A 26,260-nucleotide genomic window follows, 5' to 3' on the forward strand; every position below is an offset into this window, starting at 1 on the left:
GGCTTCGCAGGTCGAAGCCAGGAGAGATAACACACCACTGCTCTCAGCGATGATGGGAATCGGCTCACCTGCTGAGCGGTAAAGTCTCAACGTTAACTCGTGCCCGCAGGCCGCCGTCACTCCGCCCGTCGGACCGGACGCTCCACCCGCTGATTGATTGACGGGGGAGAACAGAGGGAAAGTTTCGCTTTGAATGAACCGAGTTCAGTCACCTCAGCAGCACACGAGGACTTGTTCTTCAGGTGGATATTTTTTGCAGTGCGGCCCCCTCCTCCTCTCACCCCCTCCTCCTCCTCCTCCTCGGTATAAAGCAGGAGGTGCAACCGCAGCTGGCACAGTCCAGAGTTCAGCAGCAAAGCGGATCTCTTCTCCATATCTTTTATTTTTCTCTCTCTCCATCCAGCCCGCCGACACGCACACTTGGCTGCCACTCTCACTTTTAACCCTTATATTTTTTTATTTCTTCCCAGAGCGTCTTGACTTTTTTATTTCTTCCGCTCCGTTTCACGGACCCGTGTGGATTTTACGCTTTTTACTAACCTCCACCTTGGACCTCCGGAGCTTTCTGACCCGGACGCTCCGTGCCTACACGCCATGTCGCGGCCGTTACTGTCGTGTCTCCTGCTGCTTGTATCAGCGCAGACGGTGAGTAGCACTGACAGCACACCCGCTGGAATTCAGCTCGTGTTTTCCAGCTTTTAGGAGCCGCTGTGGGGACGCGGGCAGGTTTGAAGACGTGCGTTATTACGCGCAGCGCGCCGAGTAACTTTTACAGTTTTACTTTATTTGTCCTCGACCTGATTTTACTTCCGTTTTAATATCACATATTCATGGATGTGTAGCTGGTGAATGATGCAGTACAGACAGTCTGAAGTCACAAATATAATAGATATATGCGGGAATAATACCTTTATTGTTGAACGTTTTTCAGCGTTTGCAGCATGTGAACGGACTGTCTGTGCTCACTTGTTTTGTACATTATCTTTAACATGTACCTGTTATTTTCTTTGTATAATGGTGATGATTTATTTTGCTCTCTGTATCCGACCCTTCTCTTCCCCCCTCTGCCCGTCATCAGGCCGTCTCCTCCGGGGTCTTCGAGCTGAAGATCAATTCCTTCACCAGCGCCCGCAGCGTCTGTCGCTTCCAGTCCCGGGACTGCCAGATCTTTTTCCGCGTGTGCCTCAAGCACTCGCAGGACGTTATCAACCCGGAGCCGCCGTGCACGTACGGCACCGCGCTCACGGAGATCTTCGGCGCAGACTCCAAATCCATCTCCGGGAGCGCGCCCATCAGGGTGCCGTTCCACTTCAAGTGGCCGGTAAGTGACAAAAATCCCACGGTTTGTCTTCAAAATTCAGAATCACTTTAACACTTTAAGTCGTCCAGTAGTTCACGTGTTTCACGACATTCCTTCTAAAAACACTTATATATTTAAATATTTAACTCTTTACACTCAGAGCCTTCGGTCGCCTCAATTAGCAACGTTTCCAGCTTCTTGTGTATTTCTTTCACTTTCAAAATGAAACATTTAGAGGAACGACATTAAACCACGAAAGCAACAAGTTGTATGTACTGCGGGATTAAACATTTGCAATCGTCGATTACATGACGGATCTCTCGATTAATCGATCCTCTCCAACTCATTCAGGGGACTTTCTCTCTGATCATCGAAGCGTGGAACGCGGAGTCTTCGGGTCTGGAGTCTACAGGTAACTGCTGCTGCTTCACCACAGGGCGGCGTTGTTTCCCCCTGAAAACACTCACAGAGCAGCCAATAGAGGAGAGTGTTGAGGTTTGATGAATAAACAACAACAACTGTAATGCAGGAGTCCATGTTTGAGGAGTAAATACTCTTATTATATTTGAACTTCTAACACAGTAGATGTTGAACATCTGTAAATATTGTAAACTTGCCATAACAGATTTTTAACACACTGCTGTAAAGTCAATGTAAAACTTACTTAAGATCACCGTTGGAGTAGGCTATTACATGGTAAACTCATTACAGACAAACATTTACTCCCCACAGGAAGATTATAGGATATGAGAGAAATGATGTATTATTTGAGCTGTCTTAACTTATTTTCAGGTTATTATTTATTTTAGAATAAGTCCTCAGTTATCCGACACGCACCATAAAGTTCTCTCCTCTCTTCCCTCGCTCATCCAGAAAACCAGAACAACCTCATCAGCCGGTTGGCGACCCGCCGCAGGCTGACCGTCGATGAGGAGTGGTCACAGGACGTGCACTTTGGCAACCAGAGCGAGCTCCGCTACTCGTACCACGTGGTGTGCAACGAGCACTACCACGGTGAGGCCTGCTCCTCCTACTGCCGGCCCCGCAATGACACCTTCGGCCACTACACCTGCAACGACAACGGGGACCGCCGCTGCTTGGAGGGCTGGAGGAGCGAGTACTGCTCTGACCGTAGGTGTTCATACTGACCTCTCACTGCTCAATGTAACCCAACGACAAGGTCTCAATCACAGCCACGCTAACTTTGACTTGTTTGGGAATTCAGCGTTTTTCAACAGCTCAAACCTCATGCACTTAAAACACATGAGATAAAAGGAATAAACTCCAACTAAATGGGATAAAACCTGCCTCAGAAACACCCGAATGGTCCTTAAAGGCATCACCCTGTTGTTGTAAAATTACATTATGGGTTAAATGTGTGTCTTCATCGCCTAATAGTGAACTCAAAGTGACTGTATGATACTGAAACGTTTTTTATGTGCTATAATATCTCTTGGATATTTGTAAACAGTCCTATAATATTCCTGTAGGGACGTATTGTCTGTGGAGCTCAGCAATGAGTTTAAGACTTTTATTTCTAATTGCAATGTTACTAAGTAGGAAGTTGTGAAGTTTGTACAGAAAGTTTTGAGAAGGGTTTCAGCAACCACATGAGTTCAGCGTTGCTTCAATAGAGCCAAAAGTGTCTGTAAAGTGTTTCTTTCTTTAACAGCATTGTGACCCCTCTTACTCTCCTCCCCCTCCTTTTTTTATCCTAACGTTTCCTCAGATCGGGAGGGAGGGTGGTGGTGGTGTGTGTGTGCGTGTGTGTGGGGGGGGGGACCCTTGGCGCTTAATTTTTTTTGTCCAATGGCCTTGAAATTGTTAAGTCAAGCAGTTGTCAACGCCATTGCTTCTCTTGGTGGCTGTGGACGAGAAAAAAAGATCTTAGAGATTCAGTTTTTTCCCTGTGTGTGTGTGTGTGTGTGTGTGTGTCTGTGTGTTGGCTCTGGGGTCTGCTCCTTTTGTTTGTAGCTCAACAGTCGGGCCCCGTTCGGCCCCCGGTCTGCACGTTTTAACAGGGACACGCGCTGGAGCTTAATGTGCGCTGCCGTGCGTGAAAAGAGACGGCATGTGTTGCTTTTGTTGTGTGGGCCAGCTGCTTCGTTCAGTACTTAACAAGCACTTGAAGGGGTGTGTGTGTGTGTGTGTGTGAGGCCCTGAGAGGGGAGGGGGGTTGTTTTGTGATTGGAACGAAGAACATGAGACACACATGCACTCATAGTAATATTCTCTCTTGTTTCCTCCCCCTTTCTCCCTTTCCCTCTCTTCCTGTGACTTCCCTCCCTGCGTTCCCTCTCCTCCTCCCATCAGCCATCTGTGCAGCGGGGTGCAGCGTCGAGCACGGCTTCTGCGAGTCTCCTGGGGAGTGTGTGTGCCGGCAGGGCTGGCAGGGCGAGCGCTGCGACGAGTGCGCCCGACACCCCGGCTGCCTCCACGGGACCTGCCAGCAGCCATGGCAGTGCAACTGCCAGGAGGGATGGGGAGGCCTGTACTGTGACCAAGGTGGGTTGCTGGTTCATCCACCGGCTCACCCCTAAAAACACACGCATGTCAGTTTTAGGACACAAAAGAAGCATTTTAGCATTCAAGTTACGCTGCTAAATCACACATGTAACCACTGACCTACAAATCAGTCAGTTCACCTCGTAACTAGCCAGCCTTCAAACTATCAATATGCATTAGACTCCAGATGTTCTCTGGTCTTTTGTCATAATTGGGCTTTGAGTTCCAGATAACATTAATTAATTAATATTCATTCAAATGTTAATGACTAAAAGGGCTTGTAAGACAAAAATAAAGGATCCTATTGTTTTCTTTGCATGTTTTTAACTCATATGTTTTACATCCTCTCCTTGGTCCATTTTCTGTTTATTTCTGGGAAATTATTTCTCATCATGTTTTTACAGATATTTGTTGTTGGTTATGTAATTGTTGCCTGCTAATGTTGATGAACTTGTGGTCTGAGAAGTAAAGGCTGTGTGTGGGAAAGCTTTGTTAGACATTCTTATAAAAAAAAGAACTCCAAAGTCACATTTTCACACAATCGTTTTTCTTCCCTTCGGTTTAATCTGTGAACTATCGCATTACTTGGTTTTATTCCCACATTGCAATTGTGTTGTTTTACTCATCTGTAGCAGTGCCCTGCAGCTTTATTATGATATTAGTTCATAAATGATTAAGTAACTGAAAGATAAACAGGGTAAAAGTAAGCCGTAGCAGTGTGTGCAGATGGAAAACACTGTGCAGTTTAAGATAGTTGACAGAATAAAAAAGTTGTTTTGTTAGTTTTAAACATAAAATACATCACACATTTATAGATTCTATAACCATATTGTGTCTGCAGGTTTTACTTTAATATAAAGCTGTTTATCGTTCGCATATGAGCAAAAAAGAAAAAGAAGCTTCTCAAAGCCAACCGATCTGATCTGTTTCACTTCATTTGATCATCACGCAAAAAAAACACCAGCACTGGTGTAATGGTGTAAAGCTAGAATCTTTTTAACCTCAACCGTTAAATTAAAATGCCAACAAATCTCTAGCCATACCCATATTGTAATTCTTAATAGATATGTCTTGATTGGCATCAGTTATGTTCTGCAGCATATGCCTCCTAAAAATAGCCAAGAGCCACCACAGATTCAAGTATTCTTTAAAATACAAATAAACTAAATGGAGATGGACCAGAAGACACAAAAAACTGCTAATTGTTTTAAAAGTTTATGTTCACGTCTTAGTTTGAGTCTGTGTGATAGAAGGTTACAAGGTTCATTTTTACATTCTGTCAAGAGTTCAGATGTTCTGATGATGTTTAAGGCAGTCGGGATATCCGACGCTGCACATCTGGGAACCTGGACCAGCAAACTGATCCTTTTTCAAATCTTGAAAAACCATCATGATATGTCCATGTAAGCTGGCCAAGAAGAACTTTAGATATTCAGATGTTTTTTTTCCCTGAGGTTTGGGACCACCTTGCAGAATGTGGTTGCAAAGTATAGCGGTGAAAAGCTTCAGTAGTGGTCACCTTGCTGCTACAAAGCAGCATGTATTTGGCAGTTCCACCCAAAAGAATCTTCTTATTTGGCTCTCTAACAGGCAAAGTCAAGTTTTGACATTTAGAATCCTCAAAACCAAATCAGAGATTTATGTTTTACACAACCTGCACCAAACTCCCTCTTTTCCCTGCAAATATCTCATCTTCATTTCTTGAGACAAAATACCGTCGACAGTATTGTATTGTAGTTTTCTCATCCCTTAGTAAACTATTGCGACAGAATGTTTGCCCTACTTACCAAACAAACTTTTTGCTAGAAGGTTTTTGCAAAGAATTGTATGTACCACCATTCAATGACATTAACATGATCTACTGTTTGACCACCTGCTTCTTTTCCTTTATTCTGAAATAATTTAAAAGGGGAGTGAAGTCTCCCTAAAGTATTTAGACTACATAGTAAGCCTTTATCTTCATACATGTCTTGATCACTTTCAAGAAAAGGAATTTAAATCTTAATTAATACCATGTAAAGACATTTGTGGCTCATGTTTACAGAAAAAGGTGTTTTTTTCCTCTTGTAGTTGACTCTGCTTCAGTTGGTTCTTTAACCAAAGCTTTCTGTTACTCTCATCCTGTGTCTAAACCCCAGACCTGAACTACTGCACCAACCACAAGCCGTGCCAGAACGATGCTTCGTGCACCAACACTGGCCAGGGCAGCTACACGTGCACCTGCAGGCCCGGGTTCACTGGCAAGAACTGCGAGATCGAGACCAACGAGTGCGACAGCAACCCCTGCAAGAACGGTGGCAGCTGCAAAGTAAGTCAACTCACCGGATCTGATGACGCGGTAGTTTTACACTCAACTTCACTGAACTCAACAAGGTTTTGTTCAATCAGCCTACAGAACTCCTAGATTATCTTCCTTCATGTTTTAATCATTTAGCGTTTAACAACTACAGAAACATTAGGAAACTAAATAAAAGCACGATACAAGAGAGCGGAGAAATTTTCACCTCCTCACACTGTTTTCTCCTCCCGTCTTTCCACCAGGATTTGGAGAACGATTATTCGTGCGAGTGCCCTCAGGGCTTCTATGGGAAGAACTGCGAGATCAGCGCCATGACATGCGCAGATGGGCCGTGTTTTAACGGAGGAACCTGCTACGAAAACGTTGCTGGCGGGTACAGCTGCCGCTGCCCGCCTGGGTATACGGGCTCCAACTGCGAGAAGAGGATCGATAGATGCAGCAGCAACCCCTGCGCTAACGGTATGAACCTTTCCTGCAGAGTTTATGAAAGTGAAAAGAAACAAACATGCACAACTGTTATGCAAAATACTAAATTCATAAACTCAGGCGTGCTCATGCTGGTTGCGATGACAACAAACACTGCAAAGTTAGCAGAGCCGCAGATTTTACAAGAACATAATACAAAAGTGGCATCATGAACCAGCTGCACCAAAACCCCAAATCCAGTCTGTCTTCCTTTAGTCTGGGAGGAAATCTGTGACATCATTTCCTGCATTTCATTTGTTTGTCAATGAGGCCAAAATTATTTGTGGGACTGATCCTGTGCTAACTCAACTAAGCTGATGCTGCACCTGGTTAAGAACATGGGGCACATATTGTATATGATTTCAAAAACATTTTTTTGGAACAGCCTTTTCAGTATTTGCCAGAACCTCTTGTACCCTCTAGCCCCCTTTAAAGGGGGCTAGAGGGGGGTGACAGAGTACACACATGTGTACAATTCACTTTTGCAAAATTAATAAAATGATATTTTATGACATATCATATACCAATGTAACAAAGAGATTCTGGGTGAAACAACCATGGGAGCCATTTTACACACTGCAAAACACAATTATACACAAACTAAGATCATATCTAGAAGATTTACCACAATATCACGTATTTTTCGCCAAAAATCTGCATAGTATGCTCTCCGTTTGCATCTCCCATCACAAAGCCGGCAGCGATCATGGGGTCGTGATTCGACCCCGTGTCGATTGGCGCTCTTCAAATTCCTCTGCTTCAAACCGTTCAAAAGTTACATAAACAACGCCAACCAACAACCCACCGCTCCCCAGAAAAAAATTGAACCACCACGTACCTTTTGCTGATTTTCGTGACGAAAAACACAGCTAATCCATTGAAATATGCGCCAGCTCTATAGTCCGTTTCCTGCACTGTCTCTGTGAAGTGAAATGACGGCCCTAGGAGCTTGTATGAGGGAATGGCCAGCATTCAGTCAGCTGGACCAATGAATTTAGACATGGGGGCTGTGCCAAGCATATCGAGATTTTTAGTGGCTAAAAGGCTGTCAATCTTCTAAATAACACACCTACTGCTTTCGTTAGGCTCTTCCACATTCAACAAGGTGTCACATGATGAAATCCGCCAATCACAGGCCTTACAAAGGCTTAAAGAGACACGGACTGAGAGGAGAATATTTTATGGATGAGAGCTGAAAATGGCTCAAAATGACTCAAAATGATGCCAAACTGCTTTATTACGATGTATTGAACACTCTTAGTGATAAAGCAAGTGAATATATAGTTAATATATAGTTATATAGTATATAAAATTAAATTAGAAAAGAGCAGCGCAACAGCTGGTTCCAAAAATGAAAATTTGTCTTGACTGTCCGTACTCCGACCTCATTTATGCTGGCCTGCTTCACTCAATCGAAGTAAAATTTGTTTGTGGAGACTGTAAACATGTTGTGCTATGACTGTGGCGTATTCTTAGGCATTTTTAGGCATTATTTCAAATAAATATTTTCAATACAAGTGCTTTTTTTTCAGGTGAACCTGAAACTTTTTCAATTTGAGCTGTGTGCCATCTTCATTCACTATTAACCAATAACATATACACAACATTTTCACATCTCAACACATCTCACAAGTGTTACCTGTATTCTAGCATCAAAAGTATTAACATAGACCTTGTAGTTAGAGCTGTGGACTCTCTTGAGTATGGGTATGCAATTTTCGAGCAGAGGCCTAAAAATAGGGCTAGGGTTTAAGAGGTTGCATTTTTACAGAAGCCACAAAGCAACAGCAAAACCTTTGATTTGTGAGTAAAAAGAAAAAAACTACCAAACAAGTTCTGGAGCTCAATGGAGACGGCTGGTACGACTCTGATAGTTGGGGACTTTCTAGAAGTTCAGCGTTCAACCACTTCCTGTAATCAGTCCCAGTGAAGCGGCTCCGGATTTTGATCTAAAGATTTGGGCTGTTTTGCCTTGTAGCTTGTAGTGGATGGTTGTTTACAAGATCATTTTTGTCCTGTTTTTACTTATATATTTGAATTGTCACAGGGTACACCATCAGGGAACAACAGTAAGAGACGGTGGATTATTGTGTAGTCTGACATGTTGGACTTTTTTTCGTTTTTTTACAGTTGGTCAAGCATACGTGTGTATGAGTGTACATACTTGGATTTCCTTGCACCATCCTGTTTTTTTAAACCACCTGATGCTTCAACAATCCTTCAGTGTGTTGCCTTTATTGCGTTTTTTTTGTTGCATCTGTGTGCTGATCTTAGTTGAACGCCTTTATATCATAAAGGTTGGATCACTCATTTATATACCGATGTCAAACTATATAAGAACAAGCTGGTATAATGATTAAATGATGCCACCACAAAGGGGTTTATTCAAAGGGAACAACCACAGAATTTGTGTTTTAGGATCTTAATCTTCACAAACTACTTGACATGACAGTAAAACTTGAATTACTCGTTGGACTAAAACAGGCATTTGTGGTCTTTTGTTATTATTTCTAAAATAGATAGAGGGTGCAGTTTTCTTTCTTACGAATTACAACCGCGTGAACTGAACCGGAACACGGGGGGCTTCATGTTTCATCACGTTACGTTTTTTCCTCCTAAATCGCGATAATGACGAACGTTAACAGACGACAAAGTTCCACATGCAGTGGACGTTAACTTAACCCAGCAAGTCTGAACGGTAACGGAACATAACGTAACTTAAACTTTAACGGAGGGAAAGACGCTGTACACATCTTAACGCTGATTGGCCAAGACTCGACACGTCAAAGATGTTTTATTGCGAAGATCACCACATCACCTTTTCTCCTCGTCTGACGCCAATCTGAGAATGTTTTTGACAAGTTCATTCAATTATCATTATTATTAGAGGAAATTATGGGGGCATTTTTTGCCCCTCTCCTAGTGATATCAGGGGCAAAATTATATTTCTTAGGGGCAGTTTTGCCCTTTGCCCTCGTGTATTTCCGACGCTGGATACAAGCAACTGAACTGAGTTTATGTTCAGGCTGACGAAGAACGATGGACATTTATTAAAGGGACATGACCCAAATTATTAGCCTGTGAGCATAGATTTTTATATTTCTTGCTTAAAGTTGGAACTCAAATGGTCGGCTCTAATTCCGTCCTGATTCACTTGCATTGATATTTGTTTCCAATTGACATAAGTGATTATATGCAGAGATGGACTCGTGATGTTTTGGTTTAAAGCCTCACATCAGATATTTCTGTGTGTGTCAGAGGGCAGATAAACTCCTCGATTGTCATGTAGGAGCCTCTTGTCTCTGTCTTATCTTCTTCTGTCTGACTACCCGAACATGTTCGTCCTCATTGTTGCCGTCGTAAACAAGCTTGTTTTCAGCAGTAGCTCTGGAGACTCTCAGACCTCTTGAGTCTGTCTCTCTCTACCTGGTTGCACTCGTCTCTGGCAGGAATCCAGCGCTGGCAGCGTTTTTCAGCCTGATACAGCAGTCAGCGCCGGGCTGACTTGAAATCTTGAAATGCCTGCTCCTCTTGTGTGCCAAAACAGTTTTACAAGATCACGTAGCCCGTTGCACCTCACTGTGGCATGCCAACTGTATGTGTACCCTGTGTATGCATGTTTACCTCATTAACTACAATTACCTTCTCTTTACGTCGCCCCTGAACATTTTCCAAAACACACATTTCTCCTTAAGATTGATTCCTTTCTTCCAGGCAACCATTACTTTCACTTTGTTTGTTTCAACACCTTCCAGAGGCTTGAAACTTGCTGCAGAGTGATGATCCATCATAGTCAACACTGTGCCGATTTTATCGGTTTAAAATATGCAAACTCTCAGTCCGGTGTTATCCTTCTCAAATCATCCGTGCTGCATTGTTGTAGTGGCTTTAGTTTTCTAACCTGAAGAATGCTCCTAGTCGTCTAGGACGTCGGATTTTCTCACCAGCTCATGAAAAGCACCGTGCAGATCGACATTCAGATAAATCGAAAGGATTTTGTTGTTTTGGCAACAACAACAAAAATCCAGCATAACATTTATTGTGATGGATCAGCTATCAGCAACAAGCTGCGAGTCTCTGCAGGTTGATTTTCACAGCATTGTGAAAGAGAATATGGTTTGGAAAATGTCCAACAGTTAACTGTGAAGGAGTTGTAGTAAACAGGATTTTAAAAAGAGCTGAAATGCTGATGTTACAACTTAAAGAATTGGGATGTTTTTACAACTTTGTGCTGTGTCTTCATTGGGAAGGACAGATATTATTAGTAGATTTTTATTTTATATTAGTTACTCACAGGATTTCAAAAAAACAAAACACTTATGTGGAGTTTTAGTAAAGTAAAAGGATGCAGACTTTGTTCAGCCACCTGTTCTCATCATCCAGTTGGGTCAAACAGATAATCAGGATCAGACGGCTCCACGGACAGAACTGGCATCACAAAAAAAAATGTTATCACTGAATGTTACAATTAACATAGAGTTGTAATCTCTGAAGGTCCCAGTTCAGCATTCAGTTGTCCCTCAGGTCCTCATTAGCGTGTAGAAACTGCTGCCTGCTTATCTGTGATCTGCAATCATTCCTGGCTCTCAGTGAAGCCCGACAGCGAGAGAAAAAAGACCCTCATAACTGCTGAGTGGTTGGTGTTTTTTTGCAGTGTTGCAACACATCGACCGCCCAGAGCAACCAAATGTGGAGCTGAGTCTGTCTAACAGTGTTTAGCCTGTAGTTTGAGCTTCAGTGTTTGGCCCTAAATCGACCCTACAGGTCCCATTTAAACTTCTCCAGAAGTCCAGTCGTGTTCAGTGTCCTCGGGTCCTTTCCTTTCGTTTCCTCCTTCAGTACATGCTAAACAGATGGTGTTGGTTTGCAAGATTTAAAAAGATAATCGCAACAATGAAGAAAGAGTCAGTAAATCCTAGTCCTAATTGACAAATATTTTACAGTAAACCCTACATACGGTGGAAAACATCTCCTCAGGATGTTTCTAATCACTCACACATTTCTGTCCTGATGAGCTGGGAGGAAATGTTGTAATACGCGTGGTTTCTTCCCGCTCTCCTGTCTTGGCTCTGTCCAGATGGAGTCCTTTGTTATGAACTCCTCTTCTTCTTGACTTTGTAATGCGTAGAGGATTAAAATGTGTTGAAGATTGTGAATTATTCAATGTGTTTGCAATCAACAACCTCTTGTAAAACCCAAAGAAAAATAACTTTTTGTTTAATCCAACATTACTTATCTTAACTCTTACCTCTGTTGGGCATTACAAATGTAATCGGCACGTGACTTTGGCATTTTTCAAACAGAAACACAGTTTTTGATGCACTTGATTCCACTATAAATGAAGTCTGTAATGAGTCTGTTCAGGCTGGCAGAGACACTCTGGTATCCCCCAAGTAAACATCAGATTTAATTTAGCAGATATGCACATGATTCACCCTTTAACATCTTTGTGTCACTGAGTAATGTTGTCCACATTGATGAGCACTGAAATCATATTTATTTAAAAATAAATATTCCACATTCCTGCATTTCAGCACAAGCTAACAATCACTTTTTTAATATGGAGTATGCTTTACTCCCTAGCTTGTCAGCAGCATCTTTCTTCCAGCTACTTTGTTTCTTCCTTGGAATTCGTGTGAGATACTTGCTGGTCTAGATACTTAACAGGGAAAACAAAACATGTATTTTTTTTTATCTACCCCTTTCTCAGATCACATTTCTTTTCTTTTACTTGTTACTGATACATTTTAATACAGTTTATCATTTTATTAGGTAGATATTGTCTCGTTTCCATTATTGTGTTTTAGTGATTTATTGTGGAGCTCTATCTTGCACAAAAAATGCACGTAACAAATAATTTGTCTTGATTTGATTCTCCTGAACCAGACCTATAATAGGGTAAAAGAAACTGTACATCTTTGTATAATGTGATGTCCCTTTCCATCACTTTGCTCCGACAGTTAGTCTGTCTTCCAGGTGTGTTTTCACTAAAAACCTTCCTGTGTCTTTCTCTCCGCAGGCGCTCAGTGTTTGGACCTCGGTAAGCGCATCATGTGTCGCTGTCGCGCTGGCTTCACCGGCTCTCGCTGCGAGACCAACATCGACGACTGCGCCGGCAACCCCTGCCGCAACGCGGGCACTTGCGTTGACGGCGTCAACGACTTCACCTGCACGTGCACACTCGGCTTCACCAGCAAGGACTGCTCCATGCGCACCAGCCCCTGCGACCAGTTCCCCTGCGACAACGGCGGCGCGTGTTACACCCACTTTACCGGCCCCGTGTGCCAGTGTCCACCGGGCTTCATGGGCGCACGCTGTGAGTACTCCGTCGGCAGGCCGACCACAAGACCGCCGTGGAACGGTGACACCCCTTCTGCTCTGATTGCCGCCATTGCCCTCGGCCTGGTGACGCTGACCCTGCTGGTTTTGGCCGCCATCCACATTCTGCGTCAGCTCCGCTGGGGCAGGGAGCTAACGGGCATTACCACGTCGGTGAAGAACGACCTGGAGACGGTGAACAACCGCAACGCGGTGATCGGTGGGGGGGGGCCCTACAACGGGAGCTTGCCAGGAGCGCCACTGTGTAGCCTGAGAGAGAAGGAGGCCTTCCTCATCCCGGGGGGGCAACTTAAAGTGTCCAATAAGGATGCAGCACTGGTGGAGAACGGTGGCGACAACATGACCATCTTTAAAAACAAAATGGCCGACTGTAACCTGGCGAATGACGAGCAGCGCCTGGCCAGGAACAAGTTTGACCTGTAAGAACCTGATGATAGTTTTAATGGCTCTCATTGTGTCTGTTCATGTTGTCGTCCTTTTTAATATTTCCTTCTCTGAAATCTCGTCTGTTCTGTGAAGTCAAGTCGCAGCATGTTTGCCTGTCATCTGATGACTCCAGTATTCGTACTCCACAAAGTATTTCTGTTTACATCTTTGGTTGTTGCCGCTGTACCAACCCGCTCTCTCTCTCTTACTCTCTAACAGTAAGAAGTGTGACTCGTCCATGAAGGACAGCCTGTATCAGCCAGTGTTCATCATCCCGGAGCAGATGGAGCAGTGTGTGTTTGCCACTGAGGTGAGGACACATTTACCAACACAAATATGCAGAGTGCATGTTTGTGTTTCATATTTGGTCCTTAAGAGGCTCATCACACCTCTGGTTTGGCACACTTCGAATGTTTGTTAGAAAGTATGACACTAATGCTGCGTTGACGCCAAACGCGTTGCGAATTATTCACGCGAGTAGATTACATACAAAGTCTATGCACAGACGCAATGAGACTGGGGCGGCGCGAATTTGCGATTGACGCGAATTTGCGGCGCGATTGATTCGCGTCAATCGCCAAATCGCTCCAAACGTGCGAGTTGAAATTTTTCAACTTCTGCGAAATATTCGCGTGACGCTGTGGCGCGATAGCCTATCAGCGTTGAGTTGCTCCCCCTGTTATCAGTGACGTCCTGCCGTTGTTGAATCAGGAAATAAATACTGTAGCCCTCTGTGTTCACCCAGAGCTCTACGATCAAATCGGCATCATTACGTAGTTGTTTTGGAGTCCCTTTCTGTCGGTTTATTGCCATTAAATCACAGCCAAATCAGTTTATTTTGTGTTCATACAGCTGTAGTAAACAGCGACGTGTGGCTTGCTAGACACAGTGAATGCAGCTCGATAAAATCCACAGAGCTCCTCTGGACAATATTATGAACCCAGACATGACGGCGTTTAGTTTCCCGGGATATCTGTGACTTCCACAACACGTACTAAGCAGAAATATAGGTTATTTTTTTCATGGTTAATGGCGGACAGTTGAACGGCTTTCAGGGCGATAAGCCGCACCGCCTCTCCGGCGCGTCCAGTGCGATTCGCGCGATTCACATATGAACACAAATGGTCCCCACCGTTTTGACCGGCGGCGCGAATGGCACGAAGAGCACACTAGGTCTCTTATCAAAAGTTTGATTTTAAATTGAATATTTAAATCTATACAAATGTAGACGATGGTTAAATCAGACAATACCAGAAATAGTTGTTATTGTGCACTGCATACAGCCGTACTGTAATAAATCAGTATGGTGTTTGTTGCGTAGCTGACACTGTTAGCCAAGTTTACAGTGGTCTGATAATATTGCTAATATTGTCAGACTGAGAGTTTTATGACTTTAGATACTGAAACATGTTGCTGACTTAACCTCTAGATATTTACACATCTAGTTGGAATAACACGTCAGACTTCATTTCAAGTAATTGATGCAAATAAAAAACAATAATGCAAATCAAAAATAATCAGTATTTAAGATGAAATAAACAATATTGTTTAAAAAGGGATCTGTTTGTTAAAAAAGGCTACAAAACAACATGACATGACTTGTAGAAAATAAGTAAGAATGTTGTGATAAACTTTCAAAATCGCTTCATTTGTTTCTGTGATCAAGTGTGGCGAGGAGTGACAGTTTATCTGCTCCATATTGGGGAAAAGCTCATATTTAAAGCTCATATTTTCAACAGTTTGTCAGAAGTCCGTCTTATTCCAGATGCATCATCCTGTTTTATAAATGGTTTGTTTTGTGCCATCGATGCTGACTAACTGTTGTAAATCTGTCTCATCCTCAGGTATAACCTCCAGTTTTCAGACTGCCGGGGGACTTTTACGCTGAAGGCTTGAAAGGTTTTCACCGAGAGGATCTATTCGACACACTTTATTTTATTTAATATTTATTTCTGCTGCTCAACAGAAAGAAACTAAAAGAAAGGATTTATTTTTTTCATTATTTTCTGCTTAAATATTGACAATGTACGGATGACAATTAATCTGTTAAGAAAGAAAGAACAACAAAGGAGAGAAAAGAGGAAGAGCGAATATCTGGCATCATTTGCACTATTTATCTTTTTTTATACTTTAAATCTTAATATAATATTTCAATATTTCTGTCCGTATATCTGACTCTTCTTTAGATCAAATGTGGTTGAGAGGACTAAAAGAATTGGAAGTGTCAGTGCCTTAGCTCTGCGTTTCCCGTATAACCTCACAGTATGATGTGTCAATCAAAAGTACCTGCTGACGGCAACGGGAGACGGATTGTTTATTTTGCGTCAAACAACCTGAACATTTTCCTTTTGAAAGCTGAACTGGACAATTTTTCGCTCCGTCCTTTATATTAAATTTTTTGTTGAAGAATCACATGGTGGCCTGTAAAAAAGAAACAAACTCTGAAGTGCCTCTTCTTTATGGGAAACTGCAACAGGACCCAGGATGCAGTGGGGTTTTTATTTGTATCTTTTGTTCAAACTGTGTCTTTATGAGCCCAGAAAACCTCATTCAAATCCACTGGAGTCCTTTCAACTGGTGATGTATTTCTGAACCCATCATATGTACTATTCATATCCATGATTCTAATCCCAGTCTAAATTATGTTTCGGCTCAATCAAGGAGACTTTGTACCTTTATCAACAACCAGATGTTTCCTGCATGTTTCATGATAATCATGAAAGTGATAATCTACCTTTAAGATGAGATAGAAAGGAAAAGTTGAACACGTCTCAGGCTGGATGAAGGTCCAGCCAAGCTGGATTCGTCTTACAAATCAAAACAATTTTGCCGTTGTCTTCCTGTGATAAGACATTTTCAAAGTTTATTTTTCTATGAATCAAAAAGAAAAAGAAAATTGCTGCCTTTTCTCCCTCATGCTGCCTTCATTAACCACTGCTGTCACTACAAGTAAACAGGAAGACAGTAAAGACACCAGCTGTTGTTCTGCAACATTCCAACGGCTCAACCTGTCAGTCACAGATCAGGGTTTTTATATTTATAGTTGCAAAAAAAGAGGTAAACAGTAAAGGGCTCCAAAGAGAGTTGTTTTTTAATTTGCTGTTTTTTTACTTCTTATGATACCAAAAATATGTGTAGTCGTGTCTTTGTACTATCTTCGTTAATTTAAGAAAACAATGCAATGTGTACATATCCTCCAGAAGATAGTTTTTCTATTTAATTTTGCCTTTTGTAAATAATTTTGTATTTATGAAAGAGAATTGTATATATATGTCTATGTTAATGTGCCTGTTGTCTCAGTCAGAATGAAGAAATATATTTTTTCATAAATAAATTTGAAAAATAACATTGTGTTCACATTATTTCTTGTGTTTAGTGTCTTTCAGCTCTCATAGCACCAATGATCTTTTAACACCACATATGTGGTATAATAAGGTAATGAATGGGAGGATGAGCACCACAAGGCTTTCATTTGTATATCGGGGCACAACATTACTTCATTTTACCTGGAAAGAAATGTGGGAACTGCTCAGTAAATACAATACAAGATGTGCTATCACAAGAACTGCTGCATGTCTTTGGACTGTGGGAGGAAGCAGGAGAAACCGTACAGAACCCACGCTGATTATGAGGCGACAGCGCTAGCCACTACACCACCATGCAAACCTTTCTAATAATCTCTGTAAATTACTCAATCACATGCATGTTAAACCAGTGTTTTATACCTGGGCCTTCAGTGCTGTCCTACTACAGTTGAACCACCTCCTAATAACCTCATTATGACGCCACAGCTACGGTTATTTGTTTTGTGTAAAAAACGCATATTCGCATAACACTGCAACATTTTACATGAAGCTCAACACCTACAAATACACTAACTGTGGATTTCAGATACATGAATACGCGCAAAACTATGAAAGATGCAGGTCTATCACTATTACGCAGCATAACGGGATGCTTCGTCAATAACGGGATAGCGTATAGTCAAAATCAATGTAATTAACACAATGACAAGAACAAATTCACAAGAACCCGTCACATATATTTATATGACCACAAAGCAGGTAGAATAACATAGAACCCAAATAACACGATTCAACAGGCCTCTGCACAATCCAGCAACACTGCGGCGCTAAAACACGCATTCCACCCACTTCCACTCAAGGGCACCATTCAAATATTCTTCACATCAGAGGGAACAATATTAATCATATCAAAAAAACGACACCATGGAAAAATGAACACAGTAGTAACGCTACTGCAGATGTAAAAACACAAAAGCACTTTACTTACCAAAGCTGCTGTTCACTTAAAGACAAAGTGCATCCTCCTTTCTTTGTTAATAAAGAGTTTAATGACACGGTTGTACAGAACATCGGTGCGGTTCAGTTCCAGTAAGAAGTCCTTCTCGATTCATGGATGCCAGTGAAGACAGTCGAGCCTCCTCAGTTGTATTTCTTGAATATATTTTAATTCGCTTGAGGGCTGAAAATGTCCGCTCCATAGAGGCAGCAGATATTGGGATTGTCACCGCCCAACATGGCAAAACACAAAAAATGTAATGCCACGTGTTACATACCTTTAAACTTGAACTCTTACCACTACAAAGTTCTGCTAGCTAACTTCACAACAGTCACGCTAGCCCACTGACCAAACAAGCCACACGTTAATGATGTCATACTTGTAGGCCAGCTAGAAGGGTCTGGCACGTCAAAGAATACGCCCAACATGTCAAACTAAAGATCTGATTGGTTGAACACTATGACAATCAACAATATCGTCATTCACTTAAACTGCAAAGGGATTCACTTGTAAATCTGATTGGATAAAAGCTCTACTTAAAACAAGCTGTGCTGGAAGCAGAGCAACTGAGGAAGACAGTAGCTGTGCAATGAGAAAATAAGCTAATGGAAAAATATTTAGAATACATGTAGTGTATTTATGAAAAATTATTAAATTATAAAATAGCTCTAACTTTGGGATTCTGTCAGTGTCTAGGCCAGCAGAGAAGGCTTTGCTGGCCCTGACGCCCCACCACTGGTTAAAACACAGTACAGGTTGTATTGGTAAGAAGAAAAGGTGGATTCTACTAGCAACGTGATTGATGAGTGCATGTGTCAAAAGAATAGCGTTGGATTTGATTAGTGAAATGTGTCTAAATGAGCTAGAGGAAATGATCTCCGGTAGAAGGAGCCCCAAATCCTAAAAGAGTATTGGAGTAGGGATGACTTGAATAAAATTCTAAAATGTGTATCTGTGATAAATATTCCAAACTGAGGGTCCAGTTACTCTCTACTCCCTGAGCTCTGAGACAGCATCCCACAGTCTACTTTAGTCTTAGAATGTGTCAAGTCAGGAGTGAATCTCCCTGCTTAAGAACTATTTACCAGGCTTTTGGGTTTCTAGACTAAATACTTTGGATGTGACTTCTGTGTTGTTACGGTCTGGAATAAGAACTTTGTTTGTGTTTCTGTAAAACTGCACTGACATTTTGATATTACAATATTTGGTTTGCATTGTTCTATATTTTTCTTGTCAAATCTCATGTACAGATCCAAACCATGGATGTAAAACGAGAACTGGATATTGGACCTTAAGATGGCACCTTCAGTCCAATGAGAATTTCTAACCTGGAACGTATGCCAAAAAAGGTTTTCTATCTTCCGGGTTTACTTCCAGGATTTGCAGTCCACTGAATATCCGTATAAGTATATGAGTTCCTGCTCTGCCCACAAACTTAAACTTGTGATGATGTCATAGTTGGAGGTGCCTTTTCAACAGTTTTACTGAAGTCTCTTTTACAGTAGTGGCCTATGGGCTGCCGGCAGATTTTTGGTTGCAATACCGCCACTGGCCACTGGACAAATTTGGGAGGACGGCTGAGCGGTGGCGCAGTATCTAGGTCTTATCCAGGTGCTGATGGTAATAAAGGACCATGTCACCAACTGCAGCTCATTGATGTGAATGTAATGGAGCTCTATGGCACAGAGGAGGAAGATATATCAGGCTTCTTTATCTTTACTCCTCTGTTGTTGGCTCAGATCTTATGGGTGTTCAGGTCAAATGAAATGCTTTCTCCCTCTGTTCCACAGACTGTATACTGTATAAGAAGCGGATGAAGTCACCGTGAGGTCACCCATTGGTTTGTGGACTGCGATTTTGAAGTCTCAAGTTCAGCAATCGCCATTTTTGGCCGTCGACATCCTGTTTTGTTTTTTGCAATTAGAATTAAAACAAGAGGGTGGAGCTAAGTACAACCAAACACTCAACAAATCATTTTTAGGCAACCAAAATGTTACAATAACTTTAATGAATTGTAAACACATTGCAAAAGGGTTAAAGCTGTAAGACAAAAACACGGACAACTCCCAATACCGTGGCTCTGCTAGTCCATATCGATGTGTCCTTGGGCAAGACACTTAATCCCAAATTTCTCCCGTAGACTGTGCCTGCAGTGTATGAATAGGTATGAATCATTAGTTATAGTTCTGATGGACAGGTGGCACCTTGCATGATAGCCCTGTCATCAGTGTATGAATGGGTGTGAATGGGAGAATAATGACATGTAGTGTTAAAGCGCTTTGAGTGGTTGGAAGACTAGACCCTGTACTCTCTACACTGGCTCACTGTAAGAGCTCGCATCCAGTTTAAGACTCTGGTGCTAGCCTACAGGGCAGTGAAAGGAACAGCTCCTTCCTATCTCCAGGCCATGGCCAAGCCTTACACCCCCGCCTGCCCACTTCGCTCTGCTACCTCGGGACGACTGGTTGCCCCGTCGCTCAGAGGTCCCTACGGCCGATCGACCCGGTCGCGGCTGTTTTCTGTCCTGGCCCCACAGTGGTGGAATGAACTCCCCCACTGACGTCAGGACAGCAGAGTCGCTGCCCATCTTTCGGCGCAGGCTGAAAACTCACCTCTTCAAGAAGGCCTACCCTGAGCCTTCCACTCAGCACTTATTGTATTTGTATTAGTTTGTTTCTGCACTGTACTTTTGCTCTGGTTTATGCTCTTAGATGCTTGTTTAAAAAAGAAGGTGTACTTATGACTTCTGGTGACTAGTAGTTCTCTTGAATACCTATGTTGAATACACTTATTATAAGTTGCTTTGGATAAAAGCGTCTGCTAAATGACTGTAATGTAATGTAATGTAATGTAGACAACCGCTATAAAGGTATTTATAGCGGTTTACGGCATTTACCATTTAACATTTAAAGCATACCCTGCTTTATAATCTATTTTATTGTAAATGAGACCATAATTTACGAAATGAACATCACGCTGTATTGAACAAGACTTGAAACTAGAGATTGAGACCATAAACTCATGTTTACAATGTTTACTGAGGTAATAAATAAGATAAGATAAGATGAGATGATCCTTTATTAGTCCCGCAGTGGGGAAATTCACAGGATCACAGCAGCAAAGTGGACAGTGCACACAAGATACAGAGTAAAAAAACAAGAGCAACAAGTAATATAAATAAGTAAATAAGTAATAAACAGTAAGAATATCAACTAAGTAAAAAAGTACAAAATCCACAGTAACTAAGTATAACTAAAGAACTAAATACTAAAATATTATATATACAGACAGGGTATTTTTTATTATTATTACACAGATTTTTTGTGTTTTTTGGTGTTGTGTGGTCTACTGGGAGCACAGCTGGTTGTGCAGCCTGACAGCAGCAGGAAGGAAGGACCTGCGGTACCTCTCCTTCACACACCGGGGTTGAATCAGCCGGTGGCTGAAGGAGCTGCACAGTGATCCAGTCCACTTTATTGTTCAAGTGAACAACCAGGTACTTTACCCCGGCGGAAGTCCACCACCAGCTCTTTGGTTTTACCAGAGTTGATCTGGAGGCGGTTCCGCTGGCACCGTCCTATAAAGTCCAGGTTCAGTTCTCTGTATTCCCTGTCATCACTGGCAGAAATGAGGCCGACGATTGCAGAGTCGTCAGAGAACTTTTGCAGGTGGCAGTTGGCAGAGTCAAATCAAGTGGAGTAGAAGTAGAGAAGTATAGTCATTTTCTCATAGACTTCTATACAATTGGACTTTTTTTTTAAACCAGAGGAGTCACCCCCTGATGATCATTAGAAGGAATGCAAGACACTTATGCATTGGCTTCTCTTTTCAGACCCGGAGGTTGCCACCTGCTCTGTTGTCACAAACTTTGTCTCTGTTTTTTTCTCGATTCAGAATTTCAGTGTTTTGTTAATTGATACAGAGTCTCCTGGTTAATGAGTAGCTGCTGCCACATGTCAGACCGTTAAACAAACAAACACACACACACACACGCACACGCACACACTGACAGCAGGAAAGTGGAGAGAACTTCAGACTCTGACTCACCTGCTGTTCACCTCTTTGGCTTTGTCTCTGAAACACACACACACACACCCACACGCACACACACACACCTGTCCTCAGGTTGAACTGTGAACTCCTCTGAGTTTCACCTGGTGGAAAAGGAAACCAACAAACTCCCAGCAAGCTGAGTAAAAGATCAAAGATCCCGCTCTGCTAACGGCCAGCCTGAAGCCCTGTTGCTGAGCGGGTTGAGCAATGCACCAATGTCGCCCGGGGTTGGCGTTTCAATTGCTGCAGTAGGGCTCATAAGTAGAAGACTTACAGCACATCCTTACTTACATACGTGTGTCACGTTTCAGACTCAATGTCCAACACTTGTGTAAAGTCTCTGATACGTTGAGGGTCATAGATTGTCGTGTAGGGCCTCTGACCAAGCTATCTGATGAGTTGGGAGCGAAGGGGGTGTTTCAGTAGACACGGGGTCATCACAAAGAGAACTAAATAGCCAAAGGGAAGCGGGCGACAAACACAGAGGCTCAATCTCAATCTCCACACTCACGGACTCACAGACTTTGATGCACGCTGCCGTAAAGTCTTTAGTTCTGTCTTGCCGCAAATCGTTGAGTGTTTGAGGGATCTCTCACAGATATTTTGAGTCCTTCATGAACCCTTTCCATAAGTCAGCATTAGATGCAGAATTTGCCCAACGGAATTACCTACAATTCATTGCAATGTGACGTTAAACACGGGGTAGCATCATAGCTAATGTTAAAGCTTAGCAGTAGATGCGACTGTTGCTTAGTGGTAGAGCAGGGTCGTCCTTCACCTTGCATGGTAGCCCCTGTCATCAGTGTGTGAATGGGTGAATGATGACATGTAGTGTTAAGGCGCTTTGAGTGGTCGGAAGACTAGAAAAGAGAAATACGAGTACAGTCCATTTACCATTTAGCCAATCAGAGTAAGAGTAGGGGGGTCTTCTCGTGAGGTGCTCCCCCACATGCGCAGAACAGATGGAGCAGCTGGACGGATCGGGCACTGACAGGCTTCATAACAGCAGTCCACAAACTAATGGGTGACGTCACAAGGACTATGTATGTCCACTTCTTATATACAGTCTAAGCCCTTACACACAATTGTAAAAGTGTATAATGGCTCAGAACACTATGATGGAAGCATATGGGGCGACTGTGGTTAAGTGGAGAGCAGGGCCGTCCTTCAATCGGCGGTTCGATCCCCGGCTCAGGCTCTGCTAGTTGCATGTCGATGTTTTCCTTGAGCAAGACACTTAAGCCCAAAATTGCTCCCGTAGCTGCACCTACGGTGTATGAATGTGAAGAATCTGAATTGTAAGTCGCTTTGGATAAAAGCGTCTGCTAAATGACTGTAATGTAATGTAATGTAACGTATGGTGTCCAATCCCATGCTTTATTACGTCTCATAAGTTGTTACAGCAATGTTTGGGTTGATTCCATTTGTTACACAGATTTAGCGCTAAATGTAACCATTGTTATAACACTCCAGAATTGATTAAAAAAAAAGAAATCAAAAATCCCTCCAAAATAACGCATTAAAACACCAAGACCTTGAGGAACATCATAGGAAACTCCCAAAACAGCACATTTAATACCCCAAACTGTATGGGATTAGCATAATAAGGGTATGTCTGCAAAGTAGAGACTTGTGGGTATCCATAGATCCCATTTTCTTACTTGAGGTGAGAGGTCAAGCAACCCCTTCGAAAATCAGCATGCCAGTTGTCCTCGCCAAAATGTTTCCCTACTTTGGACTGTTATTCAGCCCCCTTCCCGACTGGTATGACATGGTTGGAACCAGAAGGTGACCGCCATATGAGCGCAGTGGAGCGCGCTCATATGTACTAAGATGAACTAAAGAAGATGTGATTAAAACACACACAGAGAGTGTGTCTTCATTCACTGCTCAGGTAGATATACTCTGCTATATCTTTACATAGCTGATAGTTGTGATATCAAATTTAGCACCTTTAAGTAAAGGATCTGATTACTTCTTCTACCCCGGGTTAAATCTAATTCGATTTGAGAGAAGGCGGATTTGATTACTATTGACATCAACTTTAATGTGAGAGCGAGGAGCAACCTGAAAGTGGGAGAGTCAAGATATCCAAGTAAAACGAGTGAATAACACAGAGAGAGACAGAGAGAGAGAGAGAAATAAAGAAAGAGGGACAGATGAAAGAAGAGAGAGAGAGAGTGAAGAACATACACCTGTCATCACTCCATCACCGTCCTCAACCTCTGACCTCTCCTCCTCCCTCTCTTTTTCCCAGCTTGTTTTGGATACACACAATCTGTCTGCCCACAATCCTGCATGACATGCAGTCTGTGTGTGTGTGTGTGTGTGAGAGAGAGACATTTGTGAGAAGGAAAGAGAACATAAATCAAGTCTTTTTCTGTTAACTTCCTGCTTGTCCTCCACCTCTTTCTGTCACAATGATTATTTCAGACGCACAACCACACACACACACACACACACACACACACACACACACACACACACACACACACACACTCCATGGGAACCACATGGTGGACATTTTAATGGGAACACATGACAGCACATGAACATCAGGTTTCTCCTCTACAGATATTTTCCTGGTAGGTCAAACATTCAAGCAGGAAGTGCAACTACCAAAATAAAGTCCAAGTTGTGATACAGACACAAAGAGAAAATTCCAAATCAGCTGGTGTGACTCTGAAAGGTCAGAGGTTGTTCAGGGAGGAAGTGACAGAGCAGCAGAAATAGACAGACAGACAGACTGGGAGCGGAGTGTGTGTTAGAGGTCAGAAAGGTGAGGTTCTCCTCAGACGAGCACAATACTGATGCTCTGTCTGATACAAATGCATCCCATTTAGATGGAGTGAATCCTTGCTTTTTAATTCAAAAAATACATTTTTACTCTGAAATTCAAGTAGATAAAGAACTTTCTGCAGTTATACTCACACGGTATTCCAGGGCAATGAGGGATTATGAACTACATTTCAGTTAAAAAGTGGATCATCTGGATATTCATTTCATTTAACAAGTAAAGGTAGAAATACTATAATCCAAATAATACCCCATTATATGTAAAAGTCCTGAATTCACATATTACGCACAAAGGAAGAGTTATATTATCATATGTTTGTATATATAAGTATATTTCAGGTCAGCTCTATAAATGTCAGATTCTTCCACAAAATCACAGAAAAGTAAAGATGTATTTTAATCAGAAATATAATAATATTTAAATGACAGGAAAACCTTCAGCCCCATTACCAAGCTGTGTGAGTTTGACATCATCCTCTTTCTTTCTCTCCTCTCCTTCTTCTCCTTCTACTCTCTTCTTCCTCCTTCACTTCCTCCTCCTCTTCCTCACTTCCTGCTGCATGGACAGACTTCTCTGACCTGCAGCTCTGACAAACCTCTGAACTTGTTCTTCACAGGATGGAAAGTGATTTTAGCTTCAGAGTGGAACAGGAACCGCTGAGAGCAGACGCCAACTGTGGTCACACACACACACAAACACACACACACACACACACACAAAGACCCCTACTCCCCATACGAACCTGGTTTGTCTCAGCTGGACCTCGACGTTTTAAGTGGCATAAATCTCTGAGGGCCACCCGGCTCTCTGCAGGTCACTGCACGGGAAGCAGAGGCCACAGGAGAGTAAAAACACAGTTTATTGGTGTTTGGAGTGTGTGTGTGTGTGTGTGTGTGTGTGTGTGTGAGAGAGTGTGCGTGTGTGGTTGATGAAACCAGGGTCATGATGTAACTGTATGAATGAGTCCGCTCTTTCTCCACAAAGACTTTGTATGTGGACGGTTAATTGTACCAATATACCTACAGTTTATACCTTACAGTCAGTATTATGTGTGTATGTATGCTCAAGTCAATGATTGGCAGAATGATTGAGATTTCAGAATCTGCCCTCCAGTAACAAGAAATTAAACATTTGATCAGAAAAAACATATAGAAATAGAAATACATCTAATCTGGATCCAGATGCAGATTAAACATATTAAGGTGCTAAATTGGAAATGCATTGCACACAGACATGACGATGACATTACTACATCTTCACATAGATAGTTGTTTGGTGCTATATGTATATTTATGCTTTGAATATTTTATAGAGAACCTTTATATACTCATAATAAATGCAATATATTCATCTAGTATTTTCAATCGTAGCAGTTTGCCTTAAGAGGGGAATTGTTGTGAGGCAGCTGCAGTACGATGTGGAAAAAATTGCAAATAAAGTATATCAAATATATTACCATCAACAGTTTGATGATAAGATATGAGATATGAGGCATTTGTTTGATCTGTTAACTTTTAGACATGAAATAAAACATGGGCCGAACCTCAACGTCACATCAAGAACATCACCGACAGATTGGTGACATGTTATTCGGCCATCTCTCTCCCCTCTTGTATTTCCCACCATCCTCCTCCTCCTCTTCCCTCCTTACATCCGCCTAGGTGCCAACCTTTGACCTCGCCCATCGTGGGAACTTTTTCAGGAGGATGAGTTGGCGTGACGACTGGGATCACGGGGATGATGAGTCTAACAGAACCACAGCACCTGTCTGCCC

General features: G+C 42.3%; 1 protein-coding gene across 1 annotated transcript; it reads left to right on the forward strand.

The window, feature by feature from the left end:
* The first annotated feature begins 350 nt into the window (after window positions 1-350).
* On the forward strand, window positions 351-17,086 carry dlc (deltaC). The gene is made up of 10 exons (XM_031872517.1): window positions 351-645; window positions 1,079-1,321; window positions 1,652-1,712; window positions 2,174-2,431; window positions 3,614-3,805; window positions 5,944-6,113; window positions 6,347-6,563; window positions 12,589-13,327; window positions 13,554-13,644; window positions 15,179-17,086. Exons 1-10 carry the CDS (start codon window positions 595-597, stop codon window positions 15,182-15,184), a joined length of 2,028 nt encoding a protein of 675 aa, XP_031728377.1. The 5' UTR covers window positions 351-594; the 3' UTR covers window positions 15,185-17,086.
* The last annotated feature ends 9,174 nt before the right edge of the window (window positions 17,087-26,260 follow it).

This window comes from Anarrhichthys ocellatus, unplaced genomic scaffold, assembly GCF_004355925.1.
Source record: "Anarrhichthys ocellatus isolate YVR2014 unplaced genomic scaffold, GSC_Weel_1.0 scaffold64, whole genome shotgun sequence".
Classification (NCBI taxonomy): Eukaryota; Metazoa; Chordata; class Actinopteri; order Perciformes; family Anarhichadidae; genus Anarrhichthys; species Anarrhichthys ocellatus.

Coding starts and splice junctions, on each gene's coding strand:
- dlc (XM_031872517.1), top strand. CDS start 595: ATGTCGCGGCCGTTACTGTCGTGTCTCCTGCTGCTTGTATCAGCGCAG. Junction 3,806..5,943: donor AGGCCTGTACTGTGACCAAG/GTGGGTTGCTGG, acceptor TCTAAACCCCAG/ACCTGAACTACTGCACCAAC. Junction 13,328..13,553: donor GCCAGGAACAAGTTTGACCT/GTAAGAACCTGA, acceptor ACTCTCTAACAG/TAAGAAGTGTGACTCGTCCA.